The sequence below is a fragment of the Triturus cristatus genome, chromosome 3_1, assembly GCF_964204655.1.
Source record: "Triturus cristatus chromosome 3_1, aTriCri1.1, whole genome shotgun sequence".
Lineage (NCBI taxonomy): Eukaryota > Metazoa > Chordata > Amphibia > Caudata > Salamandridae > Triturus > Triturus cristatus.
The window spans coordinates 1,088,166,832-1,088,185,519 of NC_140583.1; the positions used below are offsets into that span (position 1 = coordinate 1,088,166,832).

At 45.2% G+C, this 18,688-nt stretch overlaps 1 protein-coding gene across 2 annotated transcripts in view; it reads left to right on the top strand.

The window, feature by feature from the left end:
• Positions 1–18,688, top strand: part of ARHGEF12 (Rho guanine nucleotide exchange factor 12) — a 715,358-nt gene that overhangs the window by 259,652 nt on the left and 437,018 nt on the right. For both annotated transcript variants that reach the window (XM_085645963.1, XM_085645964.1), the window contains 5 exons: positions 4,575–4,673; positions 7,307–7,349; positions 8,346–8,451; positions 9,523–9,660; positions 9,797–9,829. In XM_085645963.1, coding sequence (XP_085502089.1) covers positions 4,575–4,673; positions 7,307–7,349; positions 8,346–8,451; positions 9,523–9,660; positions 9,797–9,829 — 419 coding nt within the window. The remainder of the gene's footprint in view (positions 1–4,574; positions 4,674–7,306; positions 7,350–8,345; positions 8,452–9,522; positions 9,661–9,796; positions 9,830–18,688) is intronic.

Genomic DNA, 18,688 nt, shown 5'->3' on the forward strand with positions numbered 1-18,688 from the left:
ATTTCAACAGTTGCTCCCTTTACTTGAGAAAGGAGACTTTCTGTCCACTCTGGATTTAAAGGACGCCTACTTCCATATTCCCATTCACCCAGCTCACAGTAAATACCTCAGGTTTGTGGTGGACGGACAACCCTACCAATTCAAGGTTCTCCCGTTCGGGGTAACTACAGTACTCCGGGATCTCACCAAGTGTCTGGCAGTAGTTGCAGCTCACTTAAGAAGACAACAGATTCATGTCTTCCCTTTTCTGGACGACTGGCTAATAAAAGTCAAGTCGCAGCACAGCTGCATACACCACACGTACAAAACAGTTCAGCTACTTCACAACTTGGGGTTCACTGTAAACCTCACCAAGTCTCATCTACAACCCTCCAACACGCAAGTGTACCTAGGAGCCACAATAGACACTTGCAAAGCTCTAGCATACCCCAACCCAATCAGGATACGCAGCATACAAACCCTGATATCACAATTTCAGCTGCAACACTCATTACCAGCCCGAGTGTTCATGCAATTAATAGGCATGATGGCCTCTTGCATTTTGATTGTCCCTTATGCAAGACTTCAAATGCGTCCCTTAAAGGAATGCTGTCCGTGGAACCAGGCTCAAGGTCAGTTAATCGATCTGGTGTTGGTGGACGGCCGCACACATCGCTCTCTGCAGTGGTGGTATACACAAAACCTTTCCAGGGGCGGACACTCATCGACCCGGTTCCACAAATAGTGCTAACAGCAGAAACATCACTTACTGGTTGGGGAGCGCATCTTCAAAAACATACCTTTCAGGGCATGGGGACCCCACAACAAAAACAACTCCACATAAACCATCTGGAACTATTGGCCATTTTTCTAGCGTTGAAAGCCTTTCAACTGCATCTAGTAGGCAAAGCTGTACAGACAACATGACAGCAATGTACTACATACAAAAACAGGGGGGACACACACTCTACCGCTTTGACAACTAGCTCAAAGCATCTGGAGATGGGCCATACCTCAAAAGATTCATCTCCTTGCGGAACACCTCCCAGGAGTAAATAACCAAATTGCAGATCTGCTCAGTCGTCAAAGACAACAGATCCATGAATGGGAACTATATGCTCAAGTTCTCCTCCCATTCTTTCAAATGTGGGGCTACTCAGAAATAGATCTGTTCGCCACACACCTCAACGCAAAATGCCTAAACTTCGCGTCCAGGTATCCTCACCCATTATCCAAAGGCAATGTGCTATGGATGAACTGGTCAAGAAAATTTGCTTACGCTTTTCCACCTCTCCCACTAATTCCATTAGCGGTTCAGACGCTCAAACAACAGTCCCTGACAATTATCATAGTTGCTCCCACATGGGCTCGACAACACTGGTTCACAACCCTCTTGGAACTATCAGTAGTTCTTCACCAAAAGCTACACCTCTCCCCCAAGTTTCTCACTCAGAACCATGGAGAGATAAGACATCCAGATCCCAGTCAACTCAACCTTGCGATCTGGCACCTGAAGTCACAGAGTTTGGCTACCTTAATCTTCCGCCAGACTGCATGAACGTCATTAAAGAGGCTAAACGCCCTACCACAAGAGCATGCTATGCAGCAAAGTGGAAATGATTTGTAATTTATTGTACAAACAATAAAATCAATCCACTAGATGCTTCCATCCAAAACATAATTTGCTATCTGTTACACTTGTAGCGTTCTAACTTAGCATATACATCTATACGCTTACACCTTGCTGCAATAAGTGCGTACCTACAAAACAGACAACACTTGTCTTTGTTTCGAGTACCCACTATCAAACCCTTCATGAAAAGACTCAAAAGAATAATTTCTCCTAGATTTTCACCATCCCCAGTGTGGAATATTAATATAGTCCTTACCAGACTCATGGGTCCACCCTTTGAGCCATTGCGCAAATGTGAATTACAATTTCTCACCTGGAAGGTAGCCTTCCTTATAGCCATCACATCTCTTAGAAGAGTGGGTGAGCTCAAGGCACTAACTATACAAGAACCATTTTTACAAATTCACCAAATTAAAGTGGTTCTTAGGACTAACCCAAAGTTTTTACCTGAAGTCGTTTCTGCATTTCACCTCAACCAGTCTGTTAAGTTACCTGTGTTCTTTCCTGAACCAGACTCAGTAGCAGAACGTGCTCTTCACACACTGGATGTAAAAAGAGCCATACTTTATTACATTGAAAGAACTAAATCTTTTAGGAAAACCATTCAACTCTTTGTTGCTTTTTCACCACCGTACAAAGGCAATCCCATATTAAAAGCAGGTATTGCACAGTGGAAAGTTAAGTGCATCCAAACATGCTACATCAAAGCTAAGCACACTCTAATAATTCCCCCCAGAGCACACTCTACACGCAAGCTATGGGCCTCTATGGCATTCTTAGGGAACATTTCCCTAAATGATATCTGCAAAGCTGCAACGTGGTCTACACCACACACATTCACAAAACACTATTGTGTAGATGTGTTAGCAAAATAACAAGCCAGTGTGGGCCAGGCAGTTTTAAGAACACTATTTCAAACCACTGCAACAGATAAAGGTTAGCCACCGCTTGGGAGAAACTGCTATATAGTCTATGCTACAGCTCATATCCCTCGAATGTAAAATGCTACTTACCCAGTATGCATCTGTTCTTGGCATGTAGATCGTGGCATGTGGATTCATATGCGCCCACCCAGCTTCCCGGGTACCTGTATCTGTTGCAGTATTATCTTACTTAGATACACTATACATGGACACCAATTTCTATTCTTACTAACTCCATCATCGCCCTTACGGCAAAACAGTCTGGGGATGGAGTTGATGCCCATGTTCGCTATCCCCGAAAGGAGAAGTCACCTACCTTGTGACTACAAAGACTTTTTCGAAGAAAAACAAAGTTCAAACATCCAAGCCCAACACCAGATGGCGATCTATGCTAAAGCATATGAATCTACAGCTCTACATGCCAAGAACAGATGCATACTGGGTAAGTAGCATTTTCCTTTTGATATATCACGTAAAGAGCCAGCTTCCTGCAATAGGCTAGTGTTGTCTCTAAGCCTAGTCTCTAAGACTAGATGGCCACAGGCGCATTTAGAGTGAGACCTAGTGGCGAAACTTTTTGCCACACTATGCAGCGTCACACAGTCTCACCTTGAGATATCAGGATGTATTGTTCACTGAAATCTCATATGAGAGAATTGAATCATACATGGGGAGCCTCTTCTGTAGTCGCTGCTATACTTATGTATTCAGGCGTGGTGGTGCCATCTTGGGTGAGGCCTCTTTGTTTATATTCATGCCCTTTCCATTACAATCCCAAATTTGAGTCATATCACGGAAACAGTATTTTTATGCCAATGTTAGCTGCTTTTTATGACTGCCATCAGAGATTAGGTGTTTCAAGAGCACTAAATTTCAAAATAAACTCACTCGTGCATGCCCAGTTGGGTTACAGCTTCATCTTCTTCCCAGGATACTCCCGTTGGGGCCAGTGAGCGTTCCTCATTTCTTTTCTGCCTGTTGTCCTGAGATATAACAGTAACTTAAAGCAGTTCCACGGGATCACCCAAGGTCACATTCCATAGTCAGGTATCTGAGATGGTTATTCCACAGCCGCTGCAGCCAGGAAATATTCTACTCTGGACGGATCTGCTGAGTTACACCACCATCTTTCTTCTCGTCCAAACCATGCTCCCGGCCTTGAAAGAGTAATTCTTCTGAGGATGCCGCTGTTCCCTTCTTTGGACCTCAATATTTTTCTTACCTGGCTCTTTAGCTGTTATTTGAGCCGTTATGCTCTTGCCCTCGGCAGTTTATTTCATGAAAGTTTGCCTTCCTGATTGCAATACTCAATGAAATTGCTTCCCTTTGTAGTGTTGGTGAACTGCAAGCTGTATTGGTGGTGGAGCAATTGTTTTCCTCAGTGCAATGCCCTGCCTTAAGTGTGGCTAGTATATCCAGATGTGGGTCCTATTGGAACAGGACCATCACTGATTTGCCTGTGGCTGGTTCCTGTCTGAGGTGACATAGTGGGCAGTGGACTAGACTGCAACCCAGAGTAATTTCCAGTGGAGGAGATCAGTTCGAGATCTACCTATCCCTTTTTTGTTTTCCTAGTCTTACCATAACCTGGTCTGCTATCCATTCTGTCACAAAGTATTAATATGTTTGTTTGTGCTAGCAAAGAACCTGTTGGGCAAATTGTCCTTAAAACTTAATTTTAAACATTGTCTGCTCTAGGTTCCAAGTCACCACTTTAGGGAGAAAGGCACCGCAGATGATGTTACGAACTGAAAATGTTACTTACCTTTAGCAGTCAGTTTACAGCTTATAGTGTTGTATATTCATGTATGCCTTCCGAATTCTCCAAATGCAAGCTTGCAGCATTTTATTGATAAAAGTAATTAATACATTGTAATACGTAGTACCAGTACATACAGACTGTCCTTCTTGTCATTTCCTCACCTATGTATTCTAACCCACATGGTAAAACAAAATCTGAGATGGAGAAGTTTTCCTTTCTATATCCTTAATTTGCTATTCCCTTGCTACTGTTTAAACCTTTCTTTTTCTCTTCTCAGCTCTGCTTCCTGTACACAGACTTATACCAACAGACAAACCCCAAAGAGTCCCGGCGCATCTTCCAGGAATTCCACCAGTTGTTCATGGAGCGGAATGCTGTACGTTCTGATGATGCTATCTTAGTTGCAGTTTCTCTTCAATTCCCAAAATGTCTTTATATATTGCTATTTTCTAAATGCCCTGTTTGTTTCTCTCATTGATGTCTTCTTTTCACTGGAGCAAAACACCACTTGCTCAATTTTAAATTAAATAGCCAAAAGAACTTCTCATGGTACTGTATGAGAATATTCAGTTTGCATTGAGAGATCTGTAAGCAATTAGAAAAGCAAGGCTGAAATTCTATTCTAAGTTTATGTTGCTCCACGGTGATTTGTACGCATTGTAACCAAATTTATTAAAACATACTTTATTAAGCCAGACACCTGTTTAGTAGTTAATGGTTTGGAAGATTCTGCTGTCAGTTTCTTCACATTTTTCAGATTTTGCAGGCCAAGGTTGTCTAGCTTATCTTAAGTTTAATGCGCTGGAAGGAAGACCAGCTCCCATATTTTAATTTGTTCTTGCCATGCAAGGAAGGGTGATCTTTCTGTAGGTCAGTGAAATTCTCCCTCCATACCAACCTCAAGAGCACAGTACTAGCTAGTTCTGTGAGGCGTGCAGTGCAAGCGATGGTACTGGATCTGGGACATTTCTCATGATACATAAACAAAATAGTTGTTTATGTCTGAAGTAGGGGGTGGTGAGTGCTACACTGCTGTGTGGGACTACCCCTTCCAGTATTACATCAGCCCCAAAAAAATGCACTGCCCTGTAATATGTGCCAGCCTTTACAGGTGATTAAAATAAACCTTTGCCTAGAGAGGGACTGTTCTTCCTTAGGGCCTCTAAAACCACATATTTTATGTAAAGTTACAGAACAGCTATTGAGTAGCACATTCCCCTCATAACATTTCCAATCAACATTTAAAGAATGAAAAGGCCCTACGCTTTGCATGCGTTCACCCTCCTAGTTCTCCCTCCCTCCCTTTCAAGTTGTAACAAAATGTTTTTTTAATAAAATCTACAAGACGACTGTGTGGCCTATTTAACTCCAAAAGACCATTTGACTGCCCACTGTACTTACAAAACAGTGCCTTGTGTTCTTTTGGGATTTCCTACTGCACAGACCATTAAAAATAAATACGCACTACTCTGTGGAGCACTGTCCTCTCCTTCAAGGTCAAGTGGCTGCTGAAACCCTGTACAGATGTGTGTGGCATTCAGTACTTGCAAATATTTGTGGTTTGCTGACATTATTCTTGGTAAATACATGCATATTTATGGGTTTTCCTAAAAAAGTGTCTGTTCATACCTAACTGACATCACAACTAAAATGTAATAATGCATTATTTTAAAATAGTGATGTAATTTTCTTACTAATGATAGAATCTGGTGCTAGTATTAGATTGTAATGAAGATGTGTATAGTTATTTATTTCTCACGTAGACAGCGCATGTGCTGTCTCTTAGAGACATTTTGTTTACTGTTAGTGGGCTTAGAGCTCTCCCATTACTTCCACTTCACAGCCACTCATGATTACTTGCTTCCTGCTGGCCTTTTTTGCAGTCGACACTTTCCTCTTCTTGCATGTGAACATCCTCTAGAGCATGGCCCAAGTACTTGTGTCCGTACTCTGCTCGCACTTCTGGGAGCTATTGTTTTCTTTTTGTTGAACCACTCCATAGTGTATCTTTTATTGCTGGCTCAGTCATCTGCTTCTTCCTTTTGTCCGTGTGTGCTTGTTAACCCTCCCTCCCATTGCTGTGCTTCCACCGTCCTGTTGTCTGTGTCTTCTTGCTTGTTTAGCTTTCACCATTGTACTGCATCTCGGCTACATCCTTAATGTTTTTTCTTTTTTAAACAATTTTAATTTGACTAAGTCTGTGTTTAAGGTGTGACAGCAAGGGGACCGTGTACTTGAGTGTTTGTTTATTCTCAGTTCAACCACACATGTTATCACATTAGGGCAACTGCTTGTCTGTTATACACTCACTCTGTCACATTCCATTTCCTTTGGGATAAGAAAATGTACTTCCAACTCTCTCTTCACTTGCAGTTTTAGTGGGGAAATTTCATTAATCTTTTTTACAGGACTTTTGCGGGTTCCTCAGCTTCAAAGGCCACTGATCTGCAGATAAATAGATCTGCATTTCCATGTGTTTTGTTATGTGCAGAGCTCTGCCCTTTGAAGCTGGAGAACCCCATTCAAGTCCCAGCGACACCGCAACTTCTTGTTCACAGCTCAAATAACATAAACGGATTGACGTCTGCCAGCACTCATGATGCAATGTAGTATTTACAAAGTGCTTCCTGACTCAAGCCTGCTGCCTTGACACACTGGAAAAGAAAAAATCTGCTAATATTTGTACTGTTAGATTTATTCTTTTTAGATGATAACAGGCTGTTGAATAGGCCACGCAAAAATTTTAACCAATGAAATTAAATAGGATACATATCTTCAAGCATTCAGAGCCCTGAACCTATCTCTTGTGCAGAAGTTAAATGTATCTGTTCTTTGCTCCTTCTTAGTTTGGAAAACCCTCCGTCAGTCAGGTATTGTGAGCAGGTCTTACTCTGTGCTTTGCTATTGGTATATCTTTCTACTCTCCGCTCTTGGGTTCAGGTGTTTTTTGGCTTACCTTCTGCATAATCATTCACCAAGTCCTAACTGAGCATTTTCTTTTTTTTCCAGCATCTTAAAGTTTTGGTTCCTGAAGATATTGCCTCGGATCTAGGTAAAAGATGGTCAGCATCGGACTACTTTATATATGATGCATTGCTGTGGAGGCAAGAGTTTAAAGTTTGTTGATAGTTTTGCATGGCAGAGACAAATATCCATTGTGGTTAGTATTGGAAGGCAGAGCAAGAGAACCGTTGTTTTTGTGGAAAAGGATCACTAGATCATGGTGTGTTGGTAGACAACATCATTGTGGGAGAAAATCAGCAGGTCCAGGTGAATTATGGCATGAAACCACTACTGTCATGATGGTGTACTGAAGTCTGAGTTTCTGCTGTACTGTACTGTGTTATAAAAGGTTTGGCTGATGCAACACTGATAGAGATGGCCTTTCCATTTGGTGTTCTTGGGGAGGAAAATCCCTTGCTCCTGATGAATTGTGCGTAAGAAGGCAGAAATTATGATGACCTTGTGCAAGAAAACCTTGTACGCCTTAATCGCTATAGAAGAAACGGAATATCTATTGTAAAGGAAAATACAAATTGCCGGTGGATTGTGGTTAGAAAACTTTGGATACTGATGGCTATTTGAAAGGACATCTTGGATCCAGGTGCTATTTTGGATTCTTGATACAGTATAGGAAAAGGAAAAGTATAGGACATGATAATTGTGGACGAAATGCATGTTCCTCTTGGTATTTATTTAGAATGAATATGGCTTGGGGAGCATAGACATTTGGGTTTGATGTATTTTTTGTGTTGAACCACCGGAATGAGTGAGCAATTCAGTGGTGTTGCTGGTATTGTAGTGGTCTGTTACTACACATTAGGGACATTTTGAGAAGGAATTGCTTGACACCAGTGCAGCATTGACACTTGGTGCATTGTTGTAAAAAAAATCAAAATGGATTAAGGGAATGATGTGTTACATCCTGATGGTGCATTTAGAAGTGAATATGGAATTCGATTATGTCATTGAAGGCATCTACTCCAACTTTAAGCACACAAAGAAATTTAAAGAATTTAAGTTAATGCAAGATTGTTTTATTTCTCAGAGAAGAGGCGTCCAGATCTCATTCCAGAGGAACTTCACCGTGTTTATATCCAAAATATGCAGGAAAAGGTCTTCCCTGAGGTGCAGAAACACTTGGAGGATTTCAGGTATTTAGTCTTGTGAACCCTGAAATAAACGATTCCTGTGGCAGACCTAACCTCCTTTTAATTTTTATTAAATGGGACCTCTCTTTGCCGTAGGTCTATTTTCTGGAAGGGCCTCACCCGTAATCATTTTATAGCTTACCATTCGCAGAAAGACCACACTCTTCCTTCCCCTGTTTAATTCCCCATCGTCTAACTTATTTGAAGCCTCCGAAGCTTATTGAGATGCTCCTCTGATGCCCTCATTGTTAAGTGTATTGTTCAGACATGATCTTAAAGTGGCATCTAGATCTCTCTTCTTAAAAGTCTTATTTTCACAGTATTGCTGAATCCTGTGCGGGCTAATTTATTGTGCATGCATGAGCCGAAAAGAGCCTTCTTGTTTTGAAGCTTGTAGCTTTTGAGCTGGGATGTTGTGTATTCTGACATCAGCAACCGGGGAAATTCTCTACTCAAGACATTTTTCTGCAGGTTTTGACAGCAGGGTGGGAGTTGATGGTGTGTGGTGACAGCCAGTGATTAGTCTGAGAGAGCTGGGGGACAATGGCACGTGTTGTGATGTTTGCCAGCTGAGACTACTGGCGGTCCACTGATCAGAGGAAGTAAAGGCAGTGATTCCCCTCAGCTTTCTTGGGGTGTAGCAAGTTCAGTCACAGAAGGAACTAATGTCTTTTCCCTTGGTGTTCTCATTGTGATCTTGGGTACTAAGTACTTCGCCATTACTCACCTAGGTTTGCTCTGAGTGCCAAATAGCAGGACCTGATTCCAGACTCTAAATATGCTCTTTTGAATCTGTCTCATGCACCGAAGGTGTTAATGGTGATTGCTTTGGGTGAACTCTGCATATCTTAGTCCTGTAGGCAGCAGTGGTGCCTGCCCTAGATATATTCTGCTGGACATAGCACAGGCACTGAAGGCAGTCGTAGTGACTGCCCTGGATATGCTATTCTGGGCACATCTCATGCATTCACTGTAGGTAGTGGCGGTGTCTGCTCTTGATGCGCTCACACTGTGGTCTTTAATCTTCCCTTCTCATAACCCCACAAATCGATATTGTCCTACTTCCCTCTTCAGGCAGAAACGCAGCATGGGACTTACACTTGCAGAGAGTGAGTTGGGCAGGCTGGATGCAGAACGGCTCCGTGACAAAACAACATTGGAGAAGGAGAGGATGTTTGCAGAACAGATAATCAACAAGATCGATGAAGTGCTGTAAGTGATTGTGTGCTGTGGTTTCGTGTTTAAAAAAAATGCCTCAATAAAGTGATCTTGTTCCAGTGTGTCACAAGTTGCATGAGCAGAGACAGCCTAACCTCATGTTATAATGTGTTTTCTCTTTCATCTTCAGGATGACGTCCCATCCCGTCGAGGAGGACAAAAGGTAATGCTTTGTTTTTGAGCCTGTTGCAATTTCAAACATGGTACCATCTTGTCATCTGTAACTTATTATTTTTATTGTAGGCCCCATAAGCTCTATGGTATTAAGAGCGAAGTATCATGTGCCCTACAGAAAAGTCCACTGGCAGACATTTACTTGGACTTCACAAAGCATGTAGCATGCATGTTTCTCCTCATTGCTATGGTTTATGACCCAGCTGTTGCCATATATTGAGACAGTAGTTTGTGTGCTGTCTTTTGTACAGCTAGAAAAACAAAGAAATGATAGAAGGAATGCGTGAAATAATTTTACCATGATACTTGTGGCTGTATTCCAAATCGTTAATTCTTTTGCCCACTATTCTGCTCAAGTCACACCAACTACATGCAAATTAGACTTGGTCATGCTCCAAATGGAACAATCCAGCCCAAACTGCCAAGCCATACTCACTGTACAGGAACTCTCGAGACCTCAGAACACGTTCACCCATTGTTGTCTCTTCAGGGCAGTTAATCTAGAGTCATGTGACAAAGTTATCAAGGGCCCTATATCTGGGGATAGCAGCATCACTATCAAGGGCCCTATATCTGGGGATAGCAGCATCACTCTTGGGGGAATCATTCTTAGGGAGTATTACTTAGAAAAATAAAGTCTTTTTCTAAAATAGTGTGTGTGTTTTTTTTTTTGAGGGGGGGGACTCTAAGCGTGAGGTGGGACTGGGACAAAAAAAAGAATGAACTGGCATGGGGTCCTAATAATTATCAGTGGTTGAGATTAATTGATTTTTTCTACCCATTACTTTTTTTCTTGCTTTTCCCAGTGCTACATGCATTTGCATGATAGTTGTTGCCACAATGAAGTCTTTGGATCCATGATATTTTTAGAAAGTGCACCTTTCCATGATTCTTAAGGATAATGCAGAATCCGCTAAGCCCTTGCAAATGCTAAGGTTCAGTTTTAATGAAGTGTTAAGTGTTCCTAAGTAAAAGAAGATACAGGTGCACAGCGAGAGGTCATGACTTACCAATAATTCAATGATTCGGACAAGAACTCCCATCCCCTGCTTAGACATTCAGGATCTAATTAATTGTGCTTCCTGTGCTGTCGGAGATTTGATCTTATCCAGTATTAGGGTATCTTTCATAGATTCACATGCCTGAATCATTCCCCGTCGTCGGGAATGGGAGTCACCGGTAAATAACAAAGTAATGTCCAGAAGACATAAGACAGTCATAGGCCTCAGAGGCCTTAGCTTAGTAAGCTATCCACGTCCTTATGTAAAAAGGACCAAATTTTGGCCAGAGCCAATCAGCTAACACCACCCTCTAGAACCTTCCTGGTAGGAGCTCTAGTCCCTCAGATTTTCTACCGCACGTCGTGCTAAGGGAGTCTCCACTGAGCTCTGCTCATTTCTTTGGATTTGACAGCATTTCTTCTCAACATTCTGGATTTTCAGCATGGCTGATACACCTAAGAAGGGTTTATTCAGGCCCTGCGCCTCTTGTGGAAAAAAGAGGCTACATATCGACGACCAACACAAGGACTGCTTGTATTGTCTCTATCCCAGTCACAGTTCTAAGGACTGCAAGGTATGTCGGACTTTCTCATCTAAGACCTTGAAAGACCGAGAGGGGCGCCTTTTAATCTGGCTGCAAAGGCTAAAGGACAAGGAGGATGTGGCCTCTGAGGAGAGTGAGAGTTCTTCAGTTGCGTCTCACTCCTCATCTAAAAGACCAAGGGTGGCATCGCCGGGCCCTTCGTCGCAGCCACCTCAAAAGAAGACGCAGAAAAAGTCTTCAGAGGTCCAGGATTCGCCTGTTCCAGGGAGCTCGTCTCCTAAGGTGATGCCCCACACCTTCAAAAAGCCTATTGCCACCTCGTCGACGACAACAATGTCGACAGTAGCGTCGACGAGAAAATCTCCTTCGACAGCGATTTCAGTTACATCGTCGACGACGACTCTATCGACGATGACATCCCATTCCATGTCCTCGACGACGACAACTCCATCGTCGACGGCAGGCAAGTCAATCCCGTCGACGTTAGCCATAAAAAAGGCGTCGTCGAGTAAGCTGTCGACGGGAGCGTCGACGACGACGACACCGTCGACGAGAGCTTCATCATCGTCGACGACAACATCGTCGACGAAGCTATCAACGACGAAGACACCGTCGTCGACGAAGACACCGTCGACGACGAAGACACCGTCGACGAGAATATCACCGACGACGCCGTCGTCGACGTCATCGTCGACGTCATCGTCGACGAGGAGACCGTCTTCATCATCCTCGTCGTTGACGACGACCCCGACGACGATCCCGTCGACGGCATTGATACCTGTAACGTCGGTTACAGCTATACCATCGAGCCCCTTGAGGAGTATGGACACGGACGACCAGAGTACATTTGTGCATGTACAAATAACCAAGCGTGCATTGACTCCGGCCCTCACTTCGCCCAGTAAGGTCTCAACCTTGCCTCCCACTCGCCTCTTTGAAGAGGAGGATTCTGACGACGCTAGTCTCTTTCCTGCGGCGACTAGTCCATCACAACTCCATGTGAAGTACCAGGATGTCTCGGATTACGAAGACAATCCCCAGGATTATGAGGAGGTTCCTCATCGAGAATACATGCCGCCTCCACCTTCCATGGTGTGTCTACCGGCAACCTTGGTCACAGACCTTCAGCTCTTAATAACGGACTATAAGCAGCGTTTTCCGACTCCGGCACCTCCACCGATGCCTGCGGGGCCTTCCAAGGAGGAGGCTACACGGCCACGACCGCCTCCACTGCGTTTGGAGAGGACGGCACCTCCGCCTCGGCCCGCCACGGACGACGAGGAGGAGGAGGAGGAGGAGGAACCTGAGGAAGGAGAACTCCAGGACGTCCAATCCCAACAAGATGAATGGGACGATTACATCCTTCCGGCTCCTGTTTCGCCTGTCCCTACCACAGCCGACTCACCGCCCGACGACATCGGCGGTTTCCACAACATCATTGAAAGGGCGGCCCAGCGCTTCCAGATCCCGATGCCTTCGCATCAACAGGACTGTTTCTTATATGACTTTAAGGAACCCTTCAAGAAGACCGTCCGGGCAATTCCGATAATAGATTATATTTGGGACCAGGGCATAAAGATAATGCAGAACCCTTCATCAATGCCACCGGTTCTACCACGCCTGGACAAGAAGTATAAAGCTCCGGACACTGCTCCGGTTTGTCTTACAGGCCATCCAAAGCCGGACTCGGTTATCACTCAGGCTGCGCAGAGGAGGTCAAACAACCCAGCTGCGCTGTTGACAGCTCCGCCGGATAAAGAAGGGCGACGTATGGATAACATAGGGAAACGTTTCTCCTCTATGTCAGCCTTGACAGTGCGTGCCTCCAACGCTACTGCACTATTGGGACGGTACAACCGACAAATGTGGGCGGACATTGCCCCATATCTAGCGGATTTGCCTTCTGACTTAAAAGAAGAGGCAAAGAAGATTCTGTTGGAGGGTGAGCGATCTGCAACGGAACTGATAGACTGTGCAATGGATATTGCTTCCACAGGCTTTAGACAGCTGGCTGGTGCGGCTGCTCTCCGGCGCCAGGGTTGGCTCAAGGCAACTTCTTTCAGGCCGGAGGTCCAGACAAAAGTCCTGGACATGCCTTATGATGGCCAGTTTCTATTCGGTTCTCTTATTGACGAGGCATTGCAAGGTATCAAAAAAGATACAGACACTGCCAGAGCCCTGGGGTCTCTGCAATCTCGGAACCCTTCCTTTCGTGGGTCAAGAGGAAGAGGCCAGACTTCCTCCAGAGGAGACTTTCAACAGCGTTCCTCTTTCTCCTCTTCCCAGCAGTACCGTCCACAATCTCAGCAGCGACAACAGTCGTCTTACCACAAAACTTCCTTTCGTAACAGAGGAGGAAGACAAAAAGGTGCCGCGCGGCGGCAATGACTTCCAGATGCAGCCGGGCTCAAACTTGTCTCCACCCTACAAGATTGGCGGAAAAATCTCCCATTTTCTCGAAAATTGGCAAACGATAACTACGGACCGATGGGTCCTTCAATTAATACAATTCGGCCATTCCCTGGAATTCACACAAACTCCTCCTCAAACTCCTCCCCGCCAAAGGGCTCACAAGAACCGACGCCCATTACTCCAAGAAATAAAGATTATGCTTCTAAAGGGAGCTATAGAAAAAGTTCCCCTCAGCCAACGAGGGAGAGGGTTCTACTCCCATTTCTTTCTCATCCGAAAGAAAGAGAAGAAATGGAGACCCATATTGGACCTCAGAAATCTCAACAAATTTCTGAAAAAACAGTCGTTTCAAATGATTACCATACAGGAGGTTTTGCATTTACTCAACGCAAACGACTACATGGTGTCGGTGGACCTTCAAGACGCCTATTTTCATGTCCCAATACACCGCAACCACAGAAGTTCCTGCGTTTCATGGTGGCGGGCAGGCATTACCAGTTTCGGGTTCTGCCATTTGGGCTCAAATCGGCGCCACGCATTTTCACCAAATGCCTAGCACCAGTGGCGGCGTACCTACGCCGGTTCCACCACCAAGTCTTCCCGTATTTAGACGACTGGCTTATCAAGTCCCCATCACAAGAAGGCATGATAAGTTCTTCCAACGCTTGTCTGACACTCTTCGAGTCACTGGGGCTCACTCTCAACCACGACAAATCTGTCCTGCAACCATCCCAATGCATGCAATTTTTGGGAGCCACACTAGACACCATCCACAGGAAAGCATTCCCGTCACAGGAACGCCAGGACAAACTTCAATCTCTGGCACTCCAGGTAATGACAAGAAAGACACTCTCGGTGCGCCTCTTCAAATCCCTCCTCGGGATGATGTCCTCCTGCATTCTTTTAATCCCACATTGCCGCTTGCGGATGCGACCCCTACAAGAGGCTCTGTCGAACCAGTGGATCCAGTGTACAGGGTCTTTCGACGACGTCATCCAAGTAACCCCGGCGATCAAACAGGCTCTGCAATGGTGGGTTTGCCCCAAGAACCTTTCGCAAGGCTTGCCTTTCTTGCTTCCTGCTACTCCTCATATAATCACCACGGACGCTTCCTTAGAAGGCTCGGGAGCTTTCCTTCAGGAGCTACAGATAAGCGGAAAGTGGTCCCTTTCGGAAAAAATGCTTCATATCAACCTTTTAGAGCTCCGAGCAGTCTACCTAGCTCTAGTGGCTTTCCTCCCGAGGATAAAGAACTCAGTAGTGCTTGTCCGGACAGACAACACCACGTCAATGCACTACCTGAACAAGCAGGGAGGGACTCGTTCACTGACACTTTCGCGCGAATCGCAGAAAATCTGGAACTGGCTGCTCCGCCACAACATCTCTCTCCGAGCAGATTATGTTCCAGGCACCCACAATGTGTTGGCAGATTATCTAAGCAGGAGGCAGGCAGCGTGCCACGAGTGGGAGCTGGATCAGCAGGTCCTCAACAATATCTTCGCCCAATGGGGCACACCTCAGCTGGACCTATTCGCCACCCAACGCAACGCCAAATGCCAATACTTTGCAAGCTGGCATCCCCAACCAGGATCCCTGGGGAATGCCTTTTCGATAGCATGGTGCAACGTCTTTGCATACGCCTTTCCGCCATTTCCCCTGATCCCCAGGGTACTACGGAAGATGAAGGCGGAGCCTTGCACTTTGATATTGGTAGCCCCAGCTTGGCCACGCCAACACTGGTTCTCGGAACTTCACCTCCTCTCCCAGGAACCTCCGATCAGGCTGAAAACGTTTCCATCTCTTCTGACGCTCAGCGATCAGCAGATTCAACATCCGGATCTAGCCTCTCTCAGGTTATCAGCTTGGCTCCTGAGTTCAGAGAGTTTCGGGGCCTAGACATTCCTCCAGACTGCAGGCGAATTCTAGCTCGGGCTCGAGCAGATAGTACCAACAAGACCTATTCACTCAAGTGGAAAAGATTCTGTATCTGGTGTAAGACGAATAAGTTGCATCCTTTCTCTTCCACCCCAGGACAAGTCTTACCCTACCTTTTACATCTAGCAGAATCTGGTCTTGCTCATGCCTCCATTAAAGTTCACCTAGCTGCAATCTCACGTTTCAGAAGATCTTCTTCCGGCCCCTCTTTATGGTCTCATAGACTCATCAAGCAATTCATGAAAGGACTGTTTCGCACATTCCCTCCAGTAAAGCCTGTTCCACCGGCCTGGCACCTTAACATAGTTCTAGCTCAACTAATGAAGCACCCGTTTGAGCCCATCCACAGAGCTGACCTTAAATTTGTTTCCTGGAAGGTGGCACTTCTACTAGCTCTTACCTCGGCAAGGCGAGTGGGAGAGCTCCAAGCATTCTCTATCCAGGACCCATTCCTGCAATTCAAAAAGGATAGAGTCCTTCTCCGCACAAATCCAGCTTTCATCCCCAAGGTTCCATCTCACTTCCACCTCAACGAACCTATTGTTTTACAATCATTCTTCCCAAATCCACAAACAGTGGCGGAACGAACTCTACATTCACTAGACATTCAACGTTGCTTGAAATTTTACATTGAGAGAACGAAATCTTTTCGAAAATCAAATCAGCTATTCATAGCCTACAGCAGACCTCGACGAGGGCTTCCGCTCACTAAACAGAGCATTTCCCGCTGGATTTCTTCGGCCATTTCTTTCTGTCACCAACAGGCAGGACGTCCGTTGAGAACAACGGTCCGTGCCCACTCCACAAGGGCCATGTCTACTTCCATGGCTCTTTTTGCTGGGGTGCCCATTGTGGACATTTGTAGAGCGGCCACATGGAAGACGCCGCATACCTTCACCAAGCATTACTGCCTGGATGCGGAGATCATGAAGGATGCGTCAGTGGGTCAAGCGGTACTACGTCATCTTTTTAAATAGAGGTGAGCCCTTTCTTTCATCCCACCATCCTCAGTTTATGCACATTTCGCACTATAATGTATGCTTTACTTATTCATTGCTTTACGGGAGCACTGTTGTTTATCTCGGATAGATGTGGTTATCTAATACCTGTATGTTATCCATATCTTTCGAAATGTGCTTTATTCACTGCTTGCTACTCTGATTCAGGCATGTGAATCTATGAAAGATACCCTAATACTGGATAAGGAACGCGTTACTTACCTGTAACTGCGGTTATCCAGTATTGGTATCTTTCATAGATTCACATGCAACCCACCCGCCTCCCCTGGAAGGGCTCTCTCTCGGATCTCTCAGTATACAGCTGCTTAGCACTGTGCTCACGAAAATCTGAGGGACTAGAGCTCCTACCAGGAAGGTTCTAGAGGGTGGTGTTAGCTGATTGGCTCTGGCCAAAATTTGGTCCTTTTTACATAAGGACGTGGATAGCTTACTAAGCTAAGGCCTCTGAGGCCTATGACTGTCTTATGTCTTCTGGACATTACTTTGTTATTTACCGGTGACTCCCATTCCCGACGACGGGGAATGATTCAGGCATGTGAATCTATGAAAGATACCAATACTGGATAACCGCAGTTACAGGTAAGTAACGCGTTCCTTGTGTCTGACTTGCTAACCTTCGGAGCATGCATCTAGGCCTTTTCTGACTCTAGCACTTCACCTGCACAAAGGGGTTCTGTGCAATTAAGTTCCTCTCCTTGAGTCTTAAAAATTGTAAAACAGTGTAATGTAACAATGTAAATGTGCATTTTATCATTATGTTTTTGTTGCCTTTCTTCTTAATCATTCCTCTATAAGTTACATAAGACAAGATATGTTACCTGTGCTCCCTGATCCACTTGTATGCTGACATGTGGTTTGATATAACCACAAGAGCTTATTGTCCTCAGTACTGGAATTGTTCTTATTGAATGTGTGAAAGTGCTGCTTTTGACATAGTTAGCCCCACTTTTGGCCTGGAAATTGATGTGGTTTTGACAGTAGTGCACTGGGTCCCTGCCAACCAGGTCCCATGTGCCAGTGCTTCCTCCCTAAAACTATTCCACAATTGACCCTTCAGGTCCCCTGTAAGTCCCTAGTAAATGGTACCTACGTATTGGGACTGAAGAGGGTTCCCAAGGTACTCCTTATCTAGGCCAAGCAGACTGCCACTGCAGCCTGTCTGGCCTGGTGCGGACAAAACGACAAACTCGACATGGCACACTGCCTGTGTGGCATGCCAACTGACAATGCCTACGGTGTAGGTAAGTCACCCTGCCAGCAGGCCTTATAGCCCTAAGGCATGGTGCTTTATACCACTGGTGTGGGCATATCTGCATGAGTAGATATGCCCCTACAATATCTAAGTCCATTATTAGATATTATAAGTGCCAGGGAAGCCATACAGAGTTCCTGGGATGGGAGGTCGGCAACTCAAGTTCCCCAGCACCATGATGGCTTTTCTGAACCCAGTAGTGTTTGGTACCAAACTAATCCTCTCAATAAACCCACACTGATGCCAGTGTGGTATCTATTGAAACATGTACTCAGAGGGCACCTCAGAGGTGTCCTCTGAAAACCTACTGACCCTGGTGTGGTCACAGACTGGCTTTAGGCAGCCTGCCACCACCAGACTTGTTTTAGGACCCCTGGGTCGAGAGCCCCTGCTCTCTGGGACCAGAGATAAAGAACATCCTGGGCGGAGGTGTCACACCTCCTCCCCCAGGATGGGCACAGTGCTCAAGAGGGAAGCTTTCAAATGCCCGCCTCCTTTGTAATGCATCCCCCAGCCCCTGCTGCTAGCAGCAGATGGCAGCCTCTAGTTTTCACCCCCACTGTGGGCGGGAAAACCTTTATGAAAACCTAGGAATTGTGTCCACCTCTGCCAACTGCACCACTAAGGTGGGGGATGTGAGGTGAAGCACATCTTTCAGTCTTGAAGATGGGGAGACCCCTCCAAT